The sequence below is a fragment of the Parasteatoda tepidariorum genome, chromosome 5 (assembly GCF_982258835.1).
Source record: "Parasteatoda tepidariorum strain Cologne lab strain chromosome 5, Ptep-v5.0, whole genome shotgun sequence".
In the NCBI taxonomy this organism is placed as follows: domain Eukaryota; kingdom Metazoa; phylum Arthropoda; class Arachnida; order Araneae; family Theridiidae; genus Parasteatoda; species Parasteatoda tepidariorum.
This window is the reverse complement of record NC_141759.1, coordinates 120,769,914-120,789,528: the sequence shown is the minus strand read 5'-3', so window position 1 is coordinate 120,789,528 and position 19,615 is coordinate 120,769,914. Positions and strand designations below refer to the sequence as shown.

Genomic DNA, 19,615 nt, shown 5'->3' with positions numbered 1-19,615 from the left:
TCAGTAACCAGCAGGACCACACCCAAAGACTCTGAATTTATATTGCCCTCAGCAACATTGCTCTAAGCGTTGATTTATTGACTTGCTCCTTTTCAATTTATATTGGATAATATATCAGTGATTAAAAAAAAATGTGAACACACATTTAATTTGTAATAATTGCAAAATAAAAGCAATGATAGAGCAACAACAAAAGGCAATGAAAAATAGTGTAAATCAGGGAGTAAAACAGCTAAATAATATTTAAGTAAGGAAATATTACTACTAAAATTAAGAAGGTAAATATTACTACTGAACATAAGAGAGTACAAAATCTACCATACAAAGAAACAAATGAAGATAAGAGAGTGAAAAATACTTTTTTCTTGATGGAAGAGGAGAATTGTTTGTTTTTGTTGCCTTGAATGACATATTGCAATGCTTTTACTATCAAACGGGCTTTCTGATGAAATTTTCAATGTCTTTGCTTATTAGATTTTAGAAGATGTAACCAAACTTAATAGCTCGTTGTTTAACATACCAATTAAAACAATTATGGCTCATTAGAGCCAAAAATAACAGATTAGATAAAAAATAGCATATGAAAGAAAAAATAGGAGATTACAGCAAAAATAACAGATAATAGATTAATTTCAACAATTGAAACTGATCAATAAATTTTAAAATATAAAAATTTCTTTGTTTGCAATAAAAACATATGGGCACAATGCCAATGCCATAAAAAATATTCGAAATATTTGATATTGAAAAATATTTTACCTCATTTTAGACCTACACAACTTTCAAACGCATGGTAAAGGCAAAATATCATAACAACAAAATGAAGTTTTGAATATTTGTTTTAAGTGCTACTTTTTAATTATTAACTAAATATCTCTTTAGAATGTTAATATTTTTTGAGTCATATTCTATAGTGATTTAAAAAAACAAACAAATATGATTTAATAAGTTTTTTTAACATAAGAATTTTGAAAAACACAGTTATAAAGTAAGTATGAAGTTCATATATTGAAATGCAGATCTGTAAAAGTAATTAATATGTTATTATTTTGTATTCGTAGTAAATTTTAGCCAAAATGATTGTGGAAAAAAGTTGAAAGGTAAAGCATAAACATGAGAGAACAGAAATACAATGCAGGTTAACAAATCACAAAACAAAGAAAATAAATTACTTTATCACAATATCTGTCAGCCAGCCAAGTGTCTGCACATTCACTGTTGCAGTATGCTGTATGAAAATATATGACTCAGTTTAAAAAATAAACTTTAAATGCTTTATATCTTTAATAAAAATAATTCACACTTTTAACTTAAATTTCAAAACAGATCCTTTCACTTATACTTACATTTTCTAAAGAAAGGAAGTCAAAACAAAAACGTTTCAAAAAATATTTATATTTATAAACCTGTAACATTAAAACAACAGATTTTCAACTAACAATCATGCAGCTTTTTAATATTATGGATTTTAAATAACTCCAAATAACCTGGTTTGAAAAGAAAAACATAAATTGTTTTAATGTTCCAAGGTAACAATTAATTTTTCTAAACAGAAAAATGCAAAATAAAAAAATTCTTTAACCTCTTTAAAATGTATACACTATTCTGTATTATAGGGAAACTCAAACTACGGACCACATGCAGCCCCTCGACTGTTGACGTGGGGCTCGTGGAAGCTTCTGAACGCAATGAATTTTTTTTGAAAAATAATGAAAATATTGAATTTTATTTTGTACTATAATGGATTTGTTTTAATTTTTGGTTTTTGCCTGAACTTTATAAATTTTCTTTAATAAAAATATATAATTCTAATTTATATTACTCTAGAAAATATGCTTTTTTTTTTTTTTTAACTTTCACTCAGCTCTAAAGTTTTTTTTTTCTTTATAGCTACCCTTTATATACATACACATACATATTTCAATAAATTAATTATTGTGAAAAAAAGTTTAAAAAAATTTACCTAATTTAAAAAAAAGTATTAGTTTTTTTTATCTTTAACTAAATTCAAATAATTAAAAGTATTTAATTTTCTGCTAATTTGTTCTTAAGTTAACAGATAAAAAAAAACGTAGTGCTAAGAAAACTAATGTTAATATAAAAATTATCATATTTGCCGCTAACATGACTAAATATGCATGGAGTCCTTCATTAATCTTCCTGGTGTACAAGTGGCCCTTCATTTAAAAAAGGTTGTGCACTCCTACTGTATTCACAGATAAAATAATGTTAAAAACTTTAGAAAATGCTAACATGCAAATTTTATTGGAAAAAAAAATAGTTAACAATAAAAAGTTATCCAATATAGAGTTAAGATACAATTTTCAGATGAAATCAATCCTTGAATACTAAAATGTTAGCTTCTGGTTTTTAAAAAAAAATACCAACCTTTGTTGGAATATGCTTTGATGTTGTGAAAAAAGCTAGTGATTCCGACATCATGATGGACATTTTGGAAGGGCAACATTGGATTATCAGCTGTGCAGTCCCCTCCATCCCACTGACAGTGGGAATTATTGCAGGGCTTATCGCAGTACCCGTCTCGAATCCAGGAAGATGGGCAGCCTTCTGCACAATTTGGCACTGGCCAAGATAAATAAACCTAACAAAAACAAGCTCTCATATAGTATTCTGTCTACTAAGATATTAAAATTTTAAAAAAGTGATAAAAATGCATTCCTAGATGCAACAAATAATACCTAACAATTAAAAATTCCCCCCCCCCTCAGAAATGTATTCTTCTTTGTCAGCGAAACAGCCCCTTGCAAGCCTTGGCTGCCTCATCAGCTGACAAACACCATCACCTACTATCCATGGCAACTCCCTTTCAATTTCTAATCTTTAGGATTTTCAAATAATTTTCGATGTCATTGAGACATCTAGTAGGGGGTCTGCCCCAGGGGCAAGGGGTTCTTAAGGATTCTCATGGCGCTATTATCAGAGCTTTTCCATAGATGGCCCACCCATCTCAGCCTATTACTGCAGATTATTTGGGGCCGCTTATAGAGTTGGTAGAGCTCAATGTTATATCTGGTCAGAAGTGGGGGCCATTTAACATACAACGAAAGAGAAGCGGTGGCGTTTGTAATTTACTTATTTCTGATGAGGAGGTGGGGAAAGGGATGAGCAATGCTTTTGTATGATTCTGAAATCTTCATACATAAAAATACAAAATATATGTAACAAAAAAGTTGAGAAAAAATTACAACTGTGTAAAAAAAAAAAGGATAGAAAAAATTCCCTCAATGAATTTCAAAAATTTTATAAAGTAAATATTGCATTTCGTTTTACGTAAAGTTACCTTTTTATCATATTTGAATCTTGAAATTAAATGACTGCAGCAATCAAAAGACAAAGGGGGGGTGGAAGGGTTTTGTAAGCATGGAAGGTGATTCAGAGTTTGCGTATCTTAAATCATTTTTAGAGTAACTCTTTGTCTTTCCTGTTAAACAGTACTTCTTGTAGGGTGTAAAAATCTTTACTAGTTGCTTAATCTTATCTTTACTAAAAGCAGATTCGAAATTGTAGTAATTTAAATTTTCAAAAACAACAAAATTTAACAAGAAATATAATAAATTTGCACACCAAATGATTTTCCAAAAATTAAAAAAGTAGAGGTAGTATTTAATTTGATAAAAAAAAAAGACTTTGATCAGACAATCTATTATTTGCTCATCTACTTACTTATACAAAGAATTTCAAATCAAGAAAATGTTTTTGATTGAACTGAATGATCCAACACCTGCCTCAAGGAAAATGTAATTTGAATGTCAGTATCATTTTCATTGAATATTAAAAATATGAAAACAGTCATATGAATGAAAAGAAAATTAGGCCTATCGAAACTTTCTTTTCACAACCATTTTTGGCATATTTAGATGTCTGCAATGTTGTGGAATAACATTTAATTATTTCAGAAAAGCTGAAATTATTATAGTCAAAATAAATCACCTTCTGTCCTTTAGTATGGGTATAAAAATCTTCAGGCCACACATTTTTTCCAAAAAGAACGTCATCATTTAAATACAAAAATTTATCAGAAAGATTGGGTATCCTGTGAAGGTGACACTCAATAGCAGGAGAACTGAAAGTAGGGAGATGACTTCCATTTGGGAAGATATCCTGCGGGGGGAAAAAGAAACAAGATGAAGTACGACTTCCGATAAAATAATATAATTTACAGAAATACATTCTTTATGAATAGTACTATTTATTAATGCATTTAGTCTGACATAAAAAAAATCATCTGAGTCAACACTGTTTATGTTTTTAGAGTAGACAAAGATGAAATCATTTGTTTAATTAACTGAGAATTTATTTTATTTATTGCTAAATCATAACTTGTAATATTCATTTGTTCAACGTTAAATCACAGAGCAAGTGAATGTTAATTTTATTTATTTGTAAGTCATGAAACATCTGAAATCTCATTTCATTAATTGTTAAAAAAAATTTTGAACTTAAAAAAATCAATTCCATCTTTCAAAAGTTTTTTTTTGAAAATTTTTCAAATGCTTAAATTCAAATTTTTGAATTCAGAATTAAAAAGAATTAAAAAATATGCAATTGTTGCTGTTTGTTTGTCAATAGATTTAGAAAAATAAATAAACAAAATAATTTGATTTTACCAAAAGTGACAACAGCAGTTTCTGCTAATTATAAGGTTACTTAAAACTCTGATATAGTTCGTCACTATAAAATGCATTTATTATTGAATTTGATGAAAGTAATTCGCTGAGTGTAATGAAAAAAGTATCAATAGCAGCATGACAAATAGGTGGAAGTATGGCTGGAACACTTTTTACTAGATTTATTAGCCTAAATATTGGCTATTGAATTTGTATCCTTTCAAAAAATGTTTCAATAACTCGGATAATAATAAATCAATAGGCAAATTAAAAATTATTGACCCCAAGCAAACCCTAAGCAAATAACTTACAATAAGATATAAGTTTCTGTTTATCTTAGGAATAAAAATCTCAAGGTATTTTAAAATGTGGCATACTGATTGAGGTGGGTTGAAAAAACGAAGTTAAAATGGAATATTGCAGGAACAGATAAATAGAAATAAATTTTCATATTGAGAGAGTGCATTTTTGAAAGTTCACATATACTCACATGATGAGTGATAATCGAGATTCTTGGATTATCCAAATTCAACCAATACGGAATCTGTCCATTTGTTACAATGTAGATGTGCCGAACCCAAGGGGCGTGTTTTTCGAGAGAGCGCAACGAGTATCTGAGCTCCTGAAAAGAAATAATTATACAGTCCTTTATTCCAACACAGATTCTATTCCAGATATAACAAGTAAATTTTTAATAAAAATTTGGTCAGCTTTGGAATATCCTCAGCGGTAGACGGATCATGAGTTGGAGTCCCCCTGCCGTCAGGCTAACCATGGGAGGTTTTCATGGTTTTCCTCTCCATGTAACGCAAATACGGGATAGATTCTTCCAATACTTGATCCAGGAATTCCCTTGTCTTCTGGATCGGGTTCATAACCAACTTATAAATAATTCTTTTTGTGAGTGAAAGCTTTTGTTCTGACTCGAGCTTAACAAGTGAATTGCTTCAGTCCTTACATTCTTGTTATAAGGGAATTCAGCTGTGCATATAAATATAAGACAATGAAATAGTTTAAATAAAACAGTTATAAATAACAAGCTGTGTTTAGATAATTAATTTCTTACTAATAATTCATTTTGTGAGCTAAACCAAAGAATGATTATTGGAGGTTTAGGGCTAAAGTGTAATGTTAATTTTATTTTGACGGCTACAATAAATCACTGGCAGGTAAAGTTTGAAACAAAGGGGAAAAAATGGTGAGTAAACTCTGAATATTAGCATTAGATAAAGTTACCAAGTATTTTACAGTCATGATAGCTGGAAAATCTTCTGAAAATATTTTGTTAAAAACTTTGCTGGAAACTATTTTGTTAAAATACTTAGTCACTAAATCAGTACTATTTTTGAATAATTGTATTTCAACAATTGTGATGTTCCTGAATGGGGAGAAAAATTAAAGTCTTTTGTCTCAATGAGATAATTTCAATTTATGCTTTTTGAAATCTCAATGGAACAATGCATATTTCACAGGGTAAATAATAACAATCTTATTCAGCTAGACATAACTTGAAATTTAAAATGAGCAATATATAACTATCAACACTTAAATGAAATAAATACTTGAGTTAAATTTACTGATTTAATTAAAATAAGTAAAGAATCATATAAAGAAAATTTTAAATAGAACTAATCATAATATTTTAAATATAAGCTTCGATTATTTTAACATCAAAAGTACATAAATGAAGCAAGAGAAATAAAGCATAGATATTTAATAAATGCTTGCAATTTTCTCTCTATATGTATATATATATATAAATAGGGGAAGGTAGGATAATACCTGTTGGAGCTAAATTTTTCTACCTAGGAACATTTACCAAGATACTCATTGTTTAGTTGTGTACATTCTCAAAAAGTCATAGATGTACTACTTTTTTCATAAATGATTTTTCACCCGACTAGTGTGATAAAATTAGGTGCACATGTTAACTTAAAGGGAAATTTAAAAATATTAGAATTTCAGTGAAAAAGTAGCTTATATTATATAAGACAATTTAGAAAAATTATGCATGTAATTTTCAAGGGGCGAGGGACAGTCGTCCCCTAGAATTTCTTGAGGGCCCAATCAAAATTCTTTACAAAACTAAATAGCTCATTAACTATTTTTTAAAAAGAAAATATAGCAAAGAATTTCTTTACATCTATATAAAAACTACAATTTTGCTTGAAGTCTCTTCAAAAATTCTACCAAACATAAAACAAGGATTTTTACACCTTAGAAAGGGGCCCATAATAAATTTTGTCTTCTTCTGCTGCACTGCAGCTTTTGTGGGCCCAGCAGACACAAATGAAGGGGGGAAAGACACCTGATCGAGTCGTACCTGATCTTACCCCACAAGAAGAGGTTGTCAAAACAAAACAGAATAGTACTACTATTGACAGGGTTGCAAAAAACCCACCTGCCCAATAAAACCCGCCCGGATTTTACTGGGTAAAAACCACTGTGAAAAACCCAGTAAAACCAAACCTAAAGTGGGTTTTAATTGGGTTTTTCTAAGATTGATTTCTTTTTTTATCCTCTGTTATATTAAAGAGCTATTCTATTGAAATATTTATTCAGTCTAGCCTAAAAAAATTAGCTTATAGTGAAAAAACTAATTGTGTTGGAGACTGGAGAGTCACCTTGTTGACTAGATTTGACTGTATGGTCATTGATTATTCAGTGCAATTTATTCGATTTCTATGCAAATAAAGAATGTTCCTCAAATATTTTTTAAGGTTAAAATATAAATAAAAAGTATTCCTGTGTTAAAATAAGTTTCAAATGTGCGATGCATGTGAGTACATATAACATTTTGCATCGTGATGTCAGAAGAAACTTTTTTCTGACTTTCACATCAATTTATTTGTATTAATTATCTGTAGGAAGTCAATTTATAAAATTAAACTTAATTATTAACATTAAAATAAGCTTTTTTAAAATAAGGTACTTACCCCTGCCCTCTCTTTTGAAAAAACCCCCATGAAAACATGAAAAACCCAGAAAAGTCCAATAGAACCCAGAAAAGCCCAATAAAACCCAGAAAAACCCACCCGGGTTGGGTTTTTCTACAAAAACCCAAGTTTTTTGCAACCCTGACTATTGAGCTAAGTCCTTTTTGTTTGTTAGCATACAAACCTTTAGCAAACGTATAATACGATGGACTAAAAATAAGTTTACTAACTGCAATGACCAATAAATAAGGATAGCTCAAAAACAAAAGAACATTAGAGAGTTGATATAGTTATAAAAACGTATCTACAGACACGCCATCAACATCAATGCTTCAATAGGGTAGGTGCTTTTTCTTAACTAGTAGAATGAAATTTAGAATTTGTTCGCTGAAAATCAGAACTAATTTTGCCGAAATCGAGGTACTCAGTTTTCCCCAAACTCTTTCTACCTTTTTTTATATAACAAGTAAATTCACTGATATCAATATATAAAATAACTTTCATTAAAGCCACTCTAATAAACTACGATATTCAGAGAAAAAAAGCTAACTTACTTCATTATCAGTAAAACGACTAGCAGATATATCTTCATGATCCTATAAAAAGAAGGAATAAAAAAATAAAGTTGCCAAATTAGATGATTTTTCTCTAAAACACTACTTCTGCCAACATCAAAAATTGCACAAAAAACATTGAAATTCAGTGTAGGAAATATTAATAATAAAACTAAAACTAGTAGCATTTTCTATGGAACTAGAACATTTTATTAAGGTTTTTTAAATGCACAGATAAAATATTTAAAACCATTAGTTCCAAAGCATAAATAGGGAGAAAAAAACTAAGTAAGACAATGAGATATAGGAAAAATGAATTAAAATTAGAAATCGTACAAATAATAAATTGGAATAAAACAATAGCAAGTACTAAGAAGTTTCAATGCCGTCATATTATATTTTCAAGTTATGTTTTACTTTTTAGTATATGTCAGGAAAGACATAAATATATTCAGCTGGTTTAGCTTTAAAAATAAAAATATTTAATTTTATTTTTTTAGATCATTTGTAAAATTCTATGAATTAGAATACTCTGAATTGTAAAGATTAATTTCAAAAGCGGGAAAATTATATTCTTATCAGATTCTGTTGGAAAAAGACACAGTTATAGAAAGATTAAAAAAAAAAGTATTTTTGATAAACACATTTTTTAGATATCCCAATAAAAATATCATTTAGAATAAGCAGTCAGAAAATATTATGTTTTACAGTAATATTAAAAAATTCATCCTTTAAATGTTTAGTTTATTAACAGGCTAGTAAAATATACATATAATTATCCATATAAGTGTCTCATGCATATATTTAAAGCACTAAAGTTATCAAAGAATATTTCTTTCATTTTACAAAAAAAATTTAATAAAATTTCAAAATCTAACAGTAAAGAGATTTGTGTTTTTATAAATTTGAAATAAATAAAACATGTGCATTGAAGGTCTGCAAATAATACTATAATCCTTTTTATGTTGATTATAGTATATATTATGTTGATATAGATTAAATATTTGCTTACAGTGTCAATTTAACTATCGTTTCACTTCAAAAAAGAATAAGAGTTGATAGGTAAGCTACAATTCTATTTCTAGGTTTATTGAAACACATCACTGTCTCATACATATTTTTAAAGCACTAAAGTTGACAAAGAATATTTTTTCCCTCTCTCTAATAACAATTCAATGAAAGTTCAAAATCAAACAGTAAATCTATGTTTTCATTTATTGCCATACGATACGATCATTCTCATGAAATGATAATAGATCTAAAACTATGAACCACCAAAATATTCTTTTAAAACTACTTAAAAGGTGAATTTAATTTCTACATAATGTGCATCCAAAAAGTAAATCCCATTCAACCACTGCATTTTTCTAATTTAAACCATTCTTACCTTTCCATTTTGACCCCAAACTTAGTGACCGCCTCATAATTAAAAGGGTAGGAGTGGGGACCATAGCCCACATGCAGGGTATCTGCTATATTTTCGATTTTCAAATCCATGACTTTTCATGACTTTCAATGACTAATTCCAAGAATTTTTCATGTCGTAACAAAGTAACTATTTTCTCTGACAAAAACACAACAATAAATTTAAAAAAGAATTAAAATAACATTCATTGAAATGGTCGGTATATCCGAAACTGTTATACTCTACATCTTCATATTTATAGATTTTAAATTTAAAAAACAAAGTAATGAAAGAGTTGAAGCAATAAAATAGCTAAAAAAATACAAGAGCAAATAATTTTTTTCTTATTTGTCCTCATTTCGGAAGAAAACAAATTCGCCAATGACTGATGGCTTGCTTAAGCTAGAATTTTAAATTGATGAAAAAAAAAAAAACTGAAATCACAGAAGATTACAAGATAATTCGATCTAGAAATTATGTGTGTTTTTTCTTTCATTTTTCGACCATCAATCAATTTTTTCTTTCATTTTTTGAAAGAAAACCATAATTTTTAAAGAACATGATAAAAACATTTCATGCTTCAATAAAATATGACTGTGAGTGGGGCTTTTGTAGATATTCGGAATATAATTCAGATTCGGAACACCATGAAATTGGTGGTGGTGGGGGGTAGTTCCATTTTAAAATTAGATTTTTCATTGACCTAAATTCATGACTTTACATGATTTTTTAAAAAAAAAAAATAGTAAAAATTACGGCATTTCATAACAAATTTTGTTCAATACCAAAATTCATGACATTCCGTGATTTTTCATGACTTTCCAGGCGCGGATACCCTGCACATGGCTCAGGGTGATCCCTCTGTGATTAGATTTATGTTCGCTCAGAATGGGAAGTGGCACCTTTCAATTTGTTTTTGTGGGATATTAAATGACAATTCACGAATGAATACATTCTTTGAGAGGCAGTCTAATCAACTAAGAAAACAACCTTTTAAAGCACATTTCATTGTCGGCATCATTTTAAGAAAGGATATATTTATATTATCTAACACAACATTGGGTTGGGTTATTTATATTATCTAACACAACACTGAATTTTCTGAAGTCAACACTATTTTTGTTAGCGAACACAACTACTTACAACTTAGAATTAGCAGCATATTTGACAGAAATGCTTCTAACGAGAAAAATAAAATTTTCAAACATCTAAAACTCAGTGTCTGACCGAAATCAGAAGATCAAACATTGTCACTTAAGTAAGAAATAGTAAAAATCAACTTTTTTTTCAGACAGATTTATATTATTCTACACGTATAAATCATATTTCAAAATAAATTAAAAAATTGATGAGTTATTTGTTGACATTATTATTAAAAATTAATTTTTGCATGCAAAGTATATCTGAATAATAGAGCATAGTATTTAGCTAAAAAAAAATTTTTTTTCTCAACAAGTGTGAACTCATTGTTAAACTTACGAAGTGAAACAATGTACACATAAGAAGATTGGGGAGAAATATAAATAAGGTAATAGTGTCATATTAATGTACACACTATCAATTTTGTTTGTAAAAATATGAAAAAAGAAATTGTACTTACTGAAGGCAGTTGTACAACTAGATAAACAGGTGATATAACAGAAACTTTATTTTCTAGGGTAATGTTACTCAACTTCAACGCAGAGTTAACGACCTCTTTGTCAGACGAAATAAAAATAGCGAGGTTTTTTTCTTCATAAATGTTTACCTGAAAGAGTGAAATATGGATTGTCTCAATTAGCTGCAATGGATAGAATTAAATGCAGAGTCACAGATTAGGCTAGATGTGAATAACTATAAGTATGTATGATTATAAGGAGTCATTTTTACCAGCAATCATAATCTAACAATAACAAGTAATCTGGAATATGAATAATTTAAAAAATAGTAACTGTACAAATACATAAATATGTTGTTGTACATACATTCACACTTAACTACGCTGCATGTTTATGCGAACATTTACGAACGAGCACTGTATGTAAATGCTTGCATGAATAAGTAAAAAAAGTTGAATGTTTACATACTTTGTTATTACATAGTATATGTGTAATTACATACATTGTATAAACGTATACACATGAAATATATATGCAGGGATCTGTCTAGTTTTATTTTAAAAAGGAACCTATTTTGTGAAAATTAAGAAATAATTTGGGAAGATTAAAAAATCAACACAACATGCACACAATATCCTTTCAATTAGTATTTTACCAAGTACTCAGCACACTTAGCATATTGAGATAACAGTATACTGAGATAAAATAACCGATTTTTAATATTAAAATACTCAGAAAAGTTTCGACGTTGTATTTGGTTAATACTGAGTAGTAGTAAAAATTTAAGATTTATAAGTGTAAATAAAGACGAAGATTTTTAGTAATGAAAAAGAAATATGTATTCAAACATAAATTTATAGCAAGCAATCATTTACTACTGCTTAACTCATAAAAAAGACAATTGTACCACAAAGTTTTAAAAGGAATGGAGGAAAATCATAAAACTTGCTTTTTTTAAAAAAGTATTTTGTGAAACTACCGTTTTTCTTAAAGTTGAATTTGTGAAAGTACCGTTTGCTCGAACGGTGAATTTGTGAAGGTACCGCTAAACGGTAGTAAATTTGTCCATATCAGGCCCCTGACTATATACACATAGTTAAGTATTGCTCCCACCCTGGTCACTGGTTTTGACAGCAAACCATCTGATCAACACGGTAGCAGTTTAATCTGATGCGGGAAGGAGGCACAAATATAAACAAAACTCACTTTCGAAATAGATGGCCTGATATCTAGAGGCAATTTATCGAGTGTATTCTCCTTTGAAAGGACAGAAGAAATTGCAGATATCATGAACATATTGTCCAGTAAAACAGTATGCTGAGAAGCCCAGTTGTCAGTCAGGTAACCAGAACTCAAACTGTAGTTTTTACCATCGATTTGAATGGTCCTCAATGCTAAAGCTTCCTCAGCTACAAAAGAAATAGTCAGTGAGTATGGCACAAATCACAGGGCAAGTAAATATAACAAATGGCAATTCAAAAACTGCTTGTCAGTCATGACTTAATTCCTTAAAAATTGCACTCAATGCGCATATTATAATTATTTTTTTAATAAATAATTAATTATTGCGCATACATTCGATATTCTAAAAATTATTTTAGTTCCCATTTGTTTCCTAAAATTTTTCTTCATTTTAGAAATGAACCGAGTAATGCTTATCATATTTTGAAAAATGCTTTTGAAGAAATGACATTATTAATATCAACAGGTATTTTAATACTTAAAATTTTTTAAAAAATGGCCACATTTTAAGATGCAAAAACTGGCCAGAAACAAAATTTCTTAATTTTGCCAATGTTATTGCACTCCTAAACGATATAAAAAAATGCTTGGAATACTGTCCAATATTAGAAATAAAAAGAAATTCTATGTTGCATATAAGAGATTCTTTTTAAGAAGCCATTAAAAATATTTTAAGAAGTTTCTCTGTAATAATTTAACAAACATAAATATTTACAATGATATGGAAGTTCTTTAATTGAAAAAAAAAAATAGAATGTAGAAAAAAAAAGAACAAAGGAATGAGCAGACTATTTTTTACCACTTTTCAAAGAACCTTGGGTAAGCTTTATGAATGATGCTTCGTCGAATTATCTTATCAAACTTCTGGAAAATTTGTGGAATGTAATGAGATCCTTAATCATTGTTTTCAGCCATATTATAAAAATAAAGTATTGCATAAAGAAATTTTTTTTATAAACAATAAATTGCGTACAACTATTAAATTTAATCATTGAACAAACAAACAAGTTCAGTTCCCCTTAATGGTTTGTCTCTAAACCACAAAGAATGTTGAATTAAGAAATAAAAGAAACTGAAAATAATTTAATATGCTTGGTGGCTGAGTGGTAGCTCTTCGTGCTCCCGTGCCACAGATCGTGGGTTCGATCCTCGGGCCGGGCAAGGCTGCCCCAGCCTTTCATACCTTCAGTGCGTCGATAAATGAGTACCAAGCATGCTTGGGAACTAAACATTGGGGATTTCGCGTTTGGTTGACCACCTAACCGGAGCATCTGCTCCTATCCCCCAGAGTCCAAGGTCAAGAAAACTGAGATGGGCACAGTAAGCCTTCTATGGGCTGTCGCGTCACTGAGTTTAGTTTTTTTTAGAAAATAATTGGAATTTAGTAGAATTTGAGTGGAGCTTATCTTTGGAACTCTACTATCATGATTGAGAAACCAGTAAAATATATTATATTATTATTATAAATGGTCAATAATCAAAATTAAAAACGGAAGAAAAGACATATGAACATAAAAGATAAAGAAATTTTCATTTTCTTTAATTTGCATTTGGTATTAGCATAAGTCGCATGCATAGCATGCACTGGAATAATATCGCATACATAGTATATGTATACTTTTCATAATAAAATTCTATTCCCTTTTAAAATCCCAGAAATTATCAAATTTTTGCAATGACAACAGGGGGTGGGTTTTAATATGAGTATTAGAATTAAACTTACACTTCTCATGAAATATCTGAGTATTACAAGTAAAAAGATGGATTTTAAAAATTCCACACCAATTTTTCTGCTTAAAAATTACATTTAATATGCTTTATACATTTTTGTTGTTGTTTTCGTGGTCATTTTTTTTAAAATAATGAATTTTTCGTCTTAGATAGTATAAATTACACTGAGAAAAAAATTAGAACTGAAATGACATAAATGCAAATTTTAGATTGTTTTATATAGTACCACACAAGCTTTTAACTGATGTTGAATTTTCTTGTGGTAAGACAGTCATATCCTTTCACTAGAGTAACAATGTTGTGGAGTATGCTTCTACACAGAGCTGAATGCGTAGATGCATTTGGTCCACATTAACTTTGAACGAGCAGATGGCTCCCTGACTTTCAAGAGAGAAGAGCTATCAAAGATTTTTTTGTAATTTTGATTGTCTTTTCATGTCTTCATTATAAAATGCGTTTGTGTACATTTGGGACTTGTTTATTTCCTCTTGATCTGCTATGAAAAATCAAGCAGAAGTTTACTCATTTCCCTATTGTAATAATTTTGGAACTTGTCCGCAAGCAACAAATATTCACTTTGAAGTCAAAAATATGCTTTGAATGCCAGAAAATGTTATTTTGAATTCTTGTTTACGATGAATTTTATTTATTTATTCATCATTATTATTAATTTATAAAATTTGCCTTAAAATTTTTTATAAGACACATAACATGTAAAAATTTATTAAAATATTAGATAGCAAGGAAATTAGTGAAAAATTAGAGTCTTTATGAGATAGTAAGAAAAAATTTTAAATTCAGCCCACATTTATTTTTTGTTAAAAGTTTTTTTACACACACAAACAAGTACAAATTCCCACACAATACAAATGTAAAATCATAAGATTTAAAAATGAAAAAAAAAAGAAAAAAAAGTATACATGAATAAGGGTAAAATAAAATAACAAATTCTTCACTAAGAGAACAAACAAGAAATATTAATGTTGGTCATGAAGAGGGGAGCTTAGTTTAGTTCCTATTATAAAAATGCTATTTTTTTTTGGAACCATATAATCATCTTATAAAACATTTCAAAAATTTTGTCTATCTTACCAAAAGAAAGCTCAGAGAAAACTAGCACAGTGATATTTTCTTTGTTTCTGGATTGAGAAGATACTACAAATGTTTTTTCCATATTTTGAAATGCTGGACTGATTTCTTCCAAATCACTCTCAGTTATAAAAAATGGCAACTCCGGTCTTACAAGCAACATCTGTGATTTCACGCAGTTGGAAAAAGAGCAACTGAAATTTTGTAAAAGAATATAATTAATTGATACAATTCCTTTTGAACATTTTTTTTAACTCTGAAAAAAAGCAATTTGACGTAAAGGTTTTTTGAAATACAATTAATTTTGTATGAAGTGAAATAACAGAAATAATCCAAGGTTGAGGTTACAACATAATCGTATGCATGTACTTCATTTGCATCAAAGAACCCTATTGTTAAGTAAAATTTGGACACATGTCGTTACACATTCCCACTTCCTTGCGCTGTTGCCACTTAGTCCCGATCACTTACAACACAAACACTTGACTGCTAAAGGCAACACAGGAGTGACCACAACCGCGAACTTATAACAGCTCTCACGATCAGTACTCAAATAATTATGGTGATCTTAAAACAGCTCTCTGGGCTTCTCACAAAACAGCAATGAATCAACTAGTGGTATCCGTTCATCGAATTATATCACAGATATAATTCTGGAGGGGGAGTACTGCAGTGTATCTACTACCACAAAAATATAAATCCAATTCCCTAGTGTATAAGACATGTTAACTTGATTCTATGTTGGAGTACCTATTCACTGATGAAGGTTGACATTGTCAATTTTTACATTTCCCCACACATGCAATCACAATAAAAATTCCAAAAATTAACTTAGCAGTATTTGCTATAAGGCTCCCTCTTCTTGTTGAGTTCAGGGTTCTTAGGCCTTAGTTTGAAATGCAAAATAATCACTAAGCCATAAACTTGAAAAAAAAGAAAAGAAAAAGTAAAGAAAATAGAAACAAAAACTGAACACACAGTTGTGCTATTTCTTCATTTTAAAATTTAAATTCAACAAATTCATGAATAATGCATATTATCATAATATGTCTTTATAACATAACAAGGCATATAGTAATTCACAAAGAAGAATTGAGAGATGAAATTGAATTCAATGAAGGAAATTCAATCAATAAAAATTCAATAACCAACAAGGAATTATTGGCAATAAGATTTTTGGTTTGTATTGATCTCTTCTCATACAAGATAAAGATCGAGACACCATTTAATTTTCAGACAAGATACAGTTTTTTTAAGAGAAACTTTCAGTACTAAACCAATACAGATATAAAATTAAATGAAGAGGTGGTCTCTTCATTTAATTTTAAATTATAAGAAGTTTCATTCTATATACAACATATTTGTGCGAGTGAAATTCCTAGAGTAACCCTTAATTGGAGAGCAGAGAGAATTAAAGTGTATTGTGGTCAGGATGATTTCATTTTACATCCATCATCGAAAAGTCGACCATATTTCGGGTTTACGACTACTAATGTCCGACTCCGTAGCCTTGTAACTTTGAACCAATCCAGAAGACAAGAAAACTTCGGGACATGGGCCCAGTGCCTTACCAGTCAGGATGATGGAAAGAATGAGGCTGGGTGGTCTAGTTGGTTGGTAGTAAGAGCAGCCAACAGAGGAGACTGAGCCATGAATAAGAGATGATTTGTATGTAATCTAGATCTATTGGGTGATTTATATAATGAGATGAGAAATCTGTAAACCATACAAATGTGAATCAAGAAGTATAATTTGTAAATTGAGTGTAATATAGATTTGCAAACCATGTAAATTTTGATGCTGCATTTAAGAAGCAAATATATAATTAAAGATTTACATGCAGCAAAAGCAAACATAGTTTTTTTTTGTATTAAAATATGATATTTTTATTTCTTTGTCATTTCAGAATGATAAAATGGTAATTTTTGAGAAAGTACAAGTTCAAACATTTAATTTTGTATTGCTGATTTTATTATCAATAGTAAAGTATTAGGCAAAGAAAATGTTACTTTATATTGTATCCAGAAAATCCATACTCTTCTTTTGCTTGTTGTAATTCTTTAAGAAATTTAGGATCAGATCCATTTACCCATGTATATACAACGTCTATAGGCACATATTGGCATAACCTATAATAAATATATTTATATTCATGTATGCAAGTAATACTTTTTGTTGTAAATAATATATTTTGTATTAAATTTCTCCAAAAGAAAAAAAAAATATTGAAGACTTTTTTAAAAATAAAATGTTAAAACAACTTTTCAAACAGTTTTTAAACATCAATCTAGTTTCAATGATAGTATTAATTAGCAATATATATAAATAACAGGAATTTTGAAAATAAAAATAAATGTAAGGAAATTCCTAGAAAATTAACGCAGCCATAATTTCTTTTCATGTTTTAAGCAGGTTTGGAAAAAAGAAGTTTTTTCTTCTTTTTTTAAAAAAAAAAACCCTTTTTTTGTTAGTTTAAACAACATCTCCCCCCCTTTTAAACTGTTTTTTTTTTTTTAAAGCAATATGTCCAATAATACTTGAATTGAAATTTACTAAACTGTTCCATAGTAAGTACTTCACTATTCCATTTAACTATTGATTAATGTTTCAATAACAATTCAAAAATAACTTATCTCAAATACTTTTGTCCCTAAAATAGATTCCCGTGCATCAGCAATCAATTATATTGTTTAACATGAAAAGTTTTAGCTGGTTATCGCTTAATATGAAAGGAAACTGGACTAACACCGATAAAAAATAACTAGGTATGGTAGTATAGTATGTTATAATATAATACCTGACCAATTTATTGTAATGAATGATGTATAAAATCCCAAACATTCATTTTGAGGAATGCTATTTCTATTTTCTTCCTTTGTTAGAAATAGATGGGCAAATAAATAAAATAGTTTACTAAAGTAATAATGACTTAAAGCTTATTTTAATTTGATTGGTTCATAATAGAATTGTTTGCATACATTAATGTAGTACATACCTATCATGCATTAATAGACTGAAATAAATTGTTTTGTTGATATATCAGATAAAACAAAATTCGGTTAACATGAAGTAATTATGATAATCCCGACAATTTCGCGTTATCGAGGTTTGACAGTACTAAACAGAAAAAAACTGCAAAACAAAAATTTTTTAAAAATTTATTTCCGTAGACTTCTGATTTACTTAATTTTGGCATAAAATTTACAAAATTATTGCTTATTAATCATGCATGCAATAAGCAAATCACACAAAATAGAGAAAATCATTACTCACATAGTACGATAGCTTTTCCCAAGAATATTATCACTATAGGGGCTAAAAACAACAGCATATTTTTCCTTACTCCATTCTACAAGAGTCTATAGCAGAAGTAAACAACAATTATTTTCAAAAATATTTTTCCAAATTAAATCTAATACAGAGGCAGAATAAAATAAAATAGGACAACTACATATCTTTTGAATTAATATTCAGATTTACATTTATATTAACTAAACAAAATTAGCTTTAAAGAGGAACTATTGTGTATTTTTGTAACCTGTATACCTCCTTTATATCACAAATTCAAAAGCATATTTGTTAGACTCTTTAACCATAGAATAGCTTGATTTTTAAATTTAGTTGCAAAAATAAATACCAACTCTTTCATTAGATCAAAAGCCAGTCGGGTGTTTCGTATTTAACCAGACTTGTTTTTTTGAAGATTATTATTACTATGCATTTATATTTTTTCTTGCAGCTTATCTTACTTAAGACAAAAAAAAAAAATGCATTTCAGTAAAAATATAGCTGTTCACTCTACCTCACCAAGATGAAGAGCGGCCACAAAAAGTGTGATAAAGCCTAAAAAAAGAAACAGACTTGTGTATTTTTTCGAAAGGATATCATAGGTTTTACGTTGAAGCAGCTTACAAAATATTGTTTTAGTCATCACTGATATTGTACTTAATAAATAAATATTAAAGGCATTAATAAAGTTTTTAGAGTTAAATTATGAGCAAAATAATCTACTGGAAAAGTCTCTGACTTATAGTTAATTTCAAATTTAAAAATTTTTTTGACGCCGGAAAAACTACGGAAACAGAAGGACTAGAAAGTGGTTGATTGATTGCTTATTGATTGCTTATGAAATCATAGGTAGCTGTAACTCTTTTCTGCTTTTAGCATGCATGGTAAAAATGTCTTTTCATTTCAAAATTTAGACTCAGAATCCATTTTTTTGATAAATTTTTAGATTCAAAATATTTCTTGGAAATTTTAGGTTAAATAATAGCTAATAAGTGGAGCTTTTTTTCTCCAAAAAATTACTTACACCAAGCTTGCGTAAAATTTAATCTCTATGCAAGCTACAAACTAAATGAAAGCAGTTTGCATAAGTATGGGACTCTCGTCACTTACTAGCAAACAATCAATTCATCAATTAAAGACGAAA

The 19,615-nt window shown here is 28.9% G+C and overlaps 1 protein-coding gene across 2 annotated transcripts in view; it reads right to left on the bottom strand.

The window, feature by feature from the left end:
• The window catches only part of Gnptab (N-acetylglucosamine-1-phosphate transferase subunits alpha and beta), a 54,210-nt gene extending 34,894 nt beyond the window's left edge, over positions 1 to 19,316 (bottom strand). For both annotated transcript variants that reach the window (XM_087165026.1, XM_087165025.1), the window contains exons 1-11: positions 18,986 to 19,316; positions 18,457 to 18,542; positions 17,193 to 17,312; positions 15,187 to 15,377; positions 12,328 to 12,530; positions 11,124 to 11,270; positions 8,119 to 8,160; positions 5,119 to 5,250; positions 3,952 to 4,122; positions 2,389 to 2,602; positions 1,173 to 1,228 (exon numbers count right to left, since the gene is read on the bottom strand). In XM_087165026.1, the coding sequence (XP_087021152.1) occupies positions 1,173 to 1,228; positions 2,389 to 2,602; positions 3,952 to 4,122; positions 5,119 to 5,250; positions 8,119 to 8,160; positions 11,124 to 11,270; positions 12,328 to 12,530; positions 15,187 to 15,377; positions 17,193 to 17,312; positions 18,457 to 18,542; positions 18,986 to 19,114 (1,491 nt within the window). In that variant the 5' untranslated portion in view covers positions 19,115 to 19,316. The remainder of the gene's footprint in view (positions 1 to 1,172; positions 1,229 to 2,388; positions 2,603 to 3,951; positions 4,123 to 5,118; positions 5,251 to 8,118; positions 8,161 to 11,123; positions 11,271 to 12,327; positions 12,531 to 15,186; positions 15,378 to 17,192; positions 17,313 to 18,456; positions 18,543 to 18,985) is intronic.
• Positions 19,317 to 19,615: the final 299 nt, after the last annotated feature.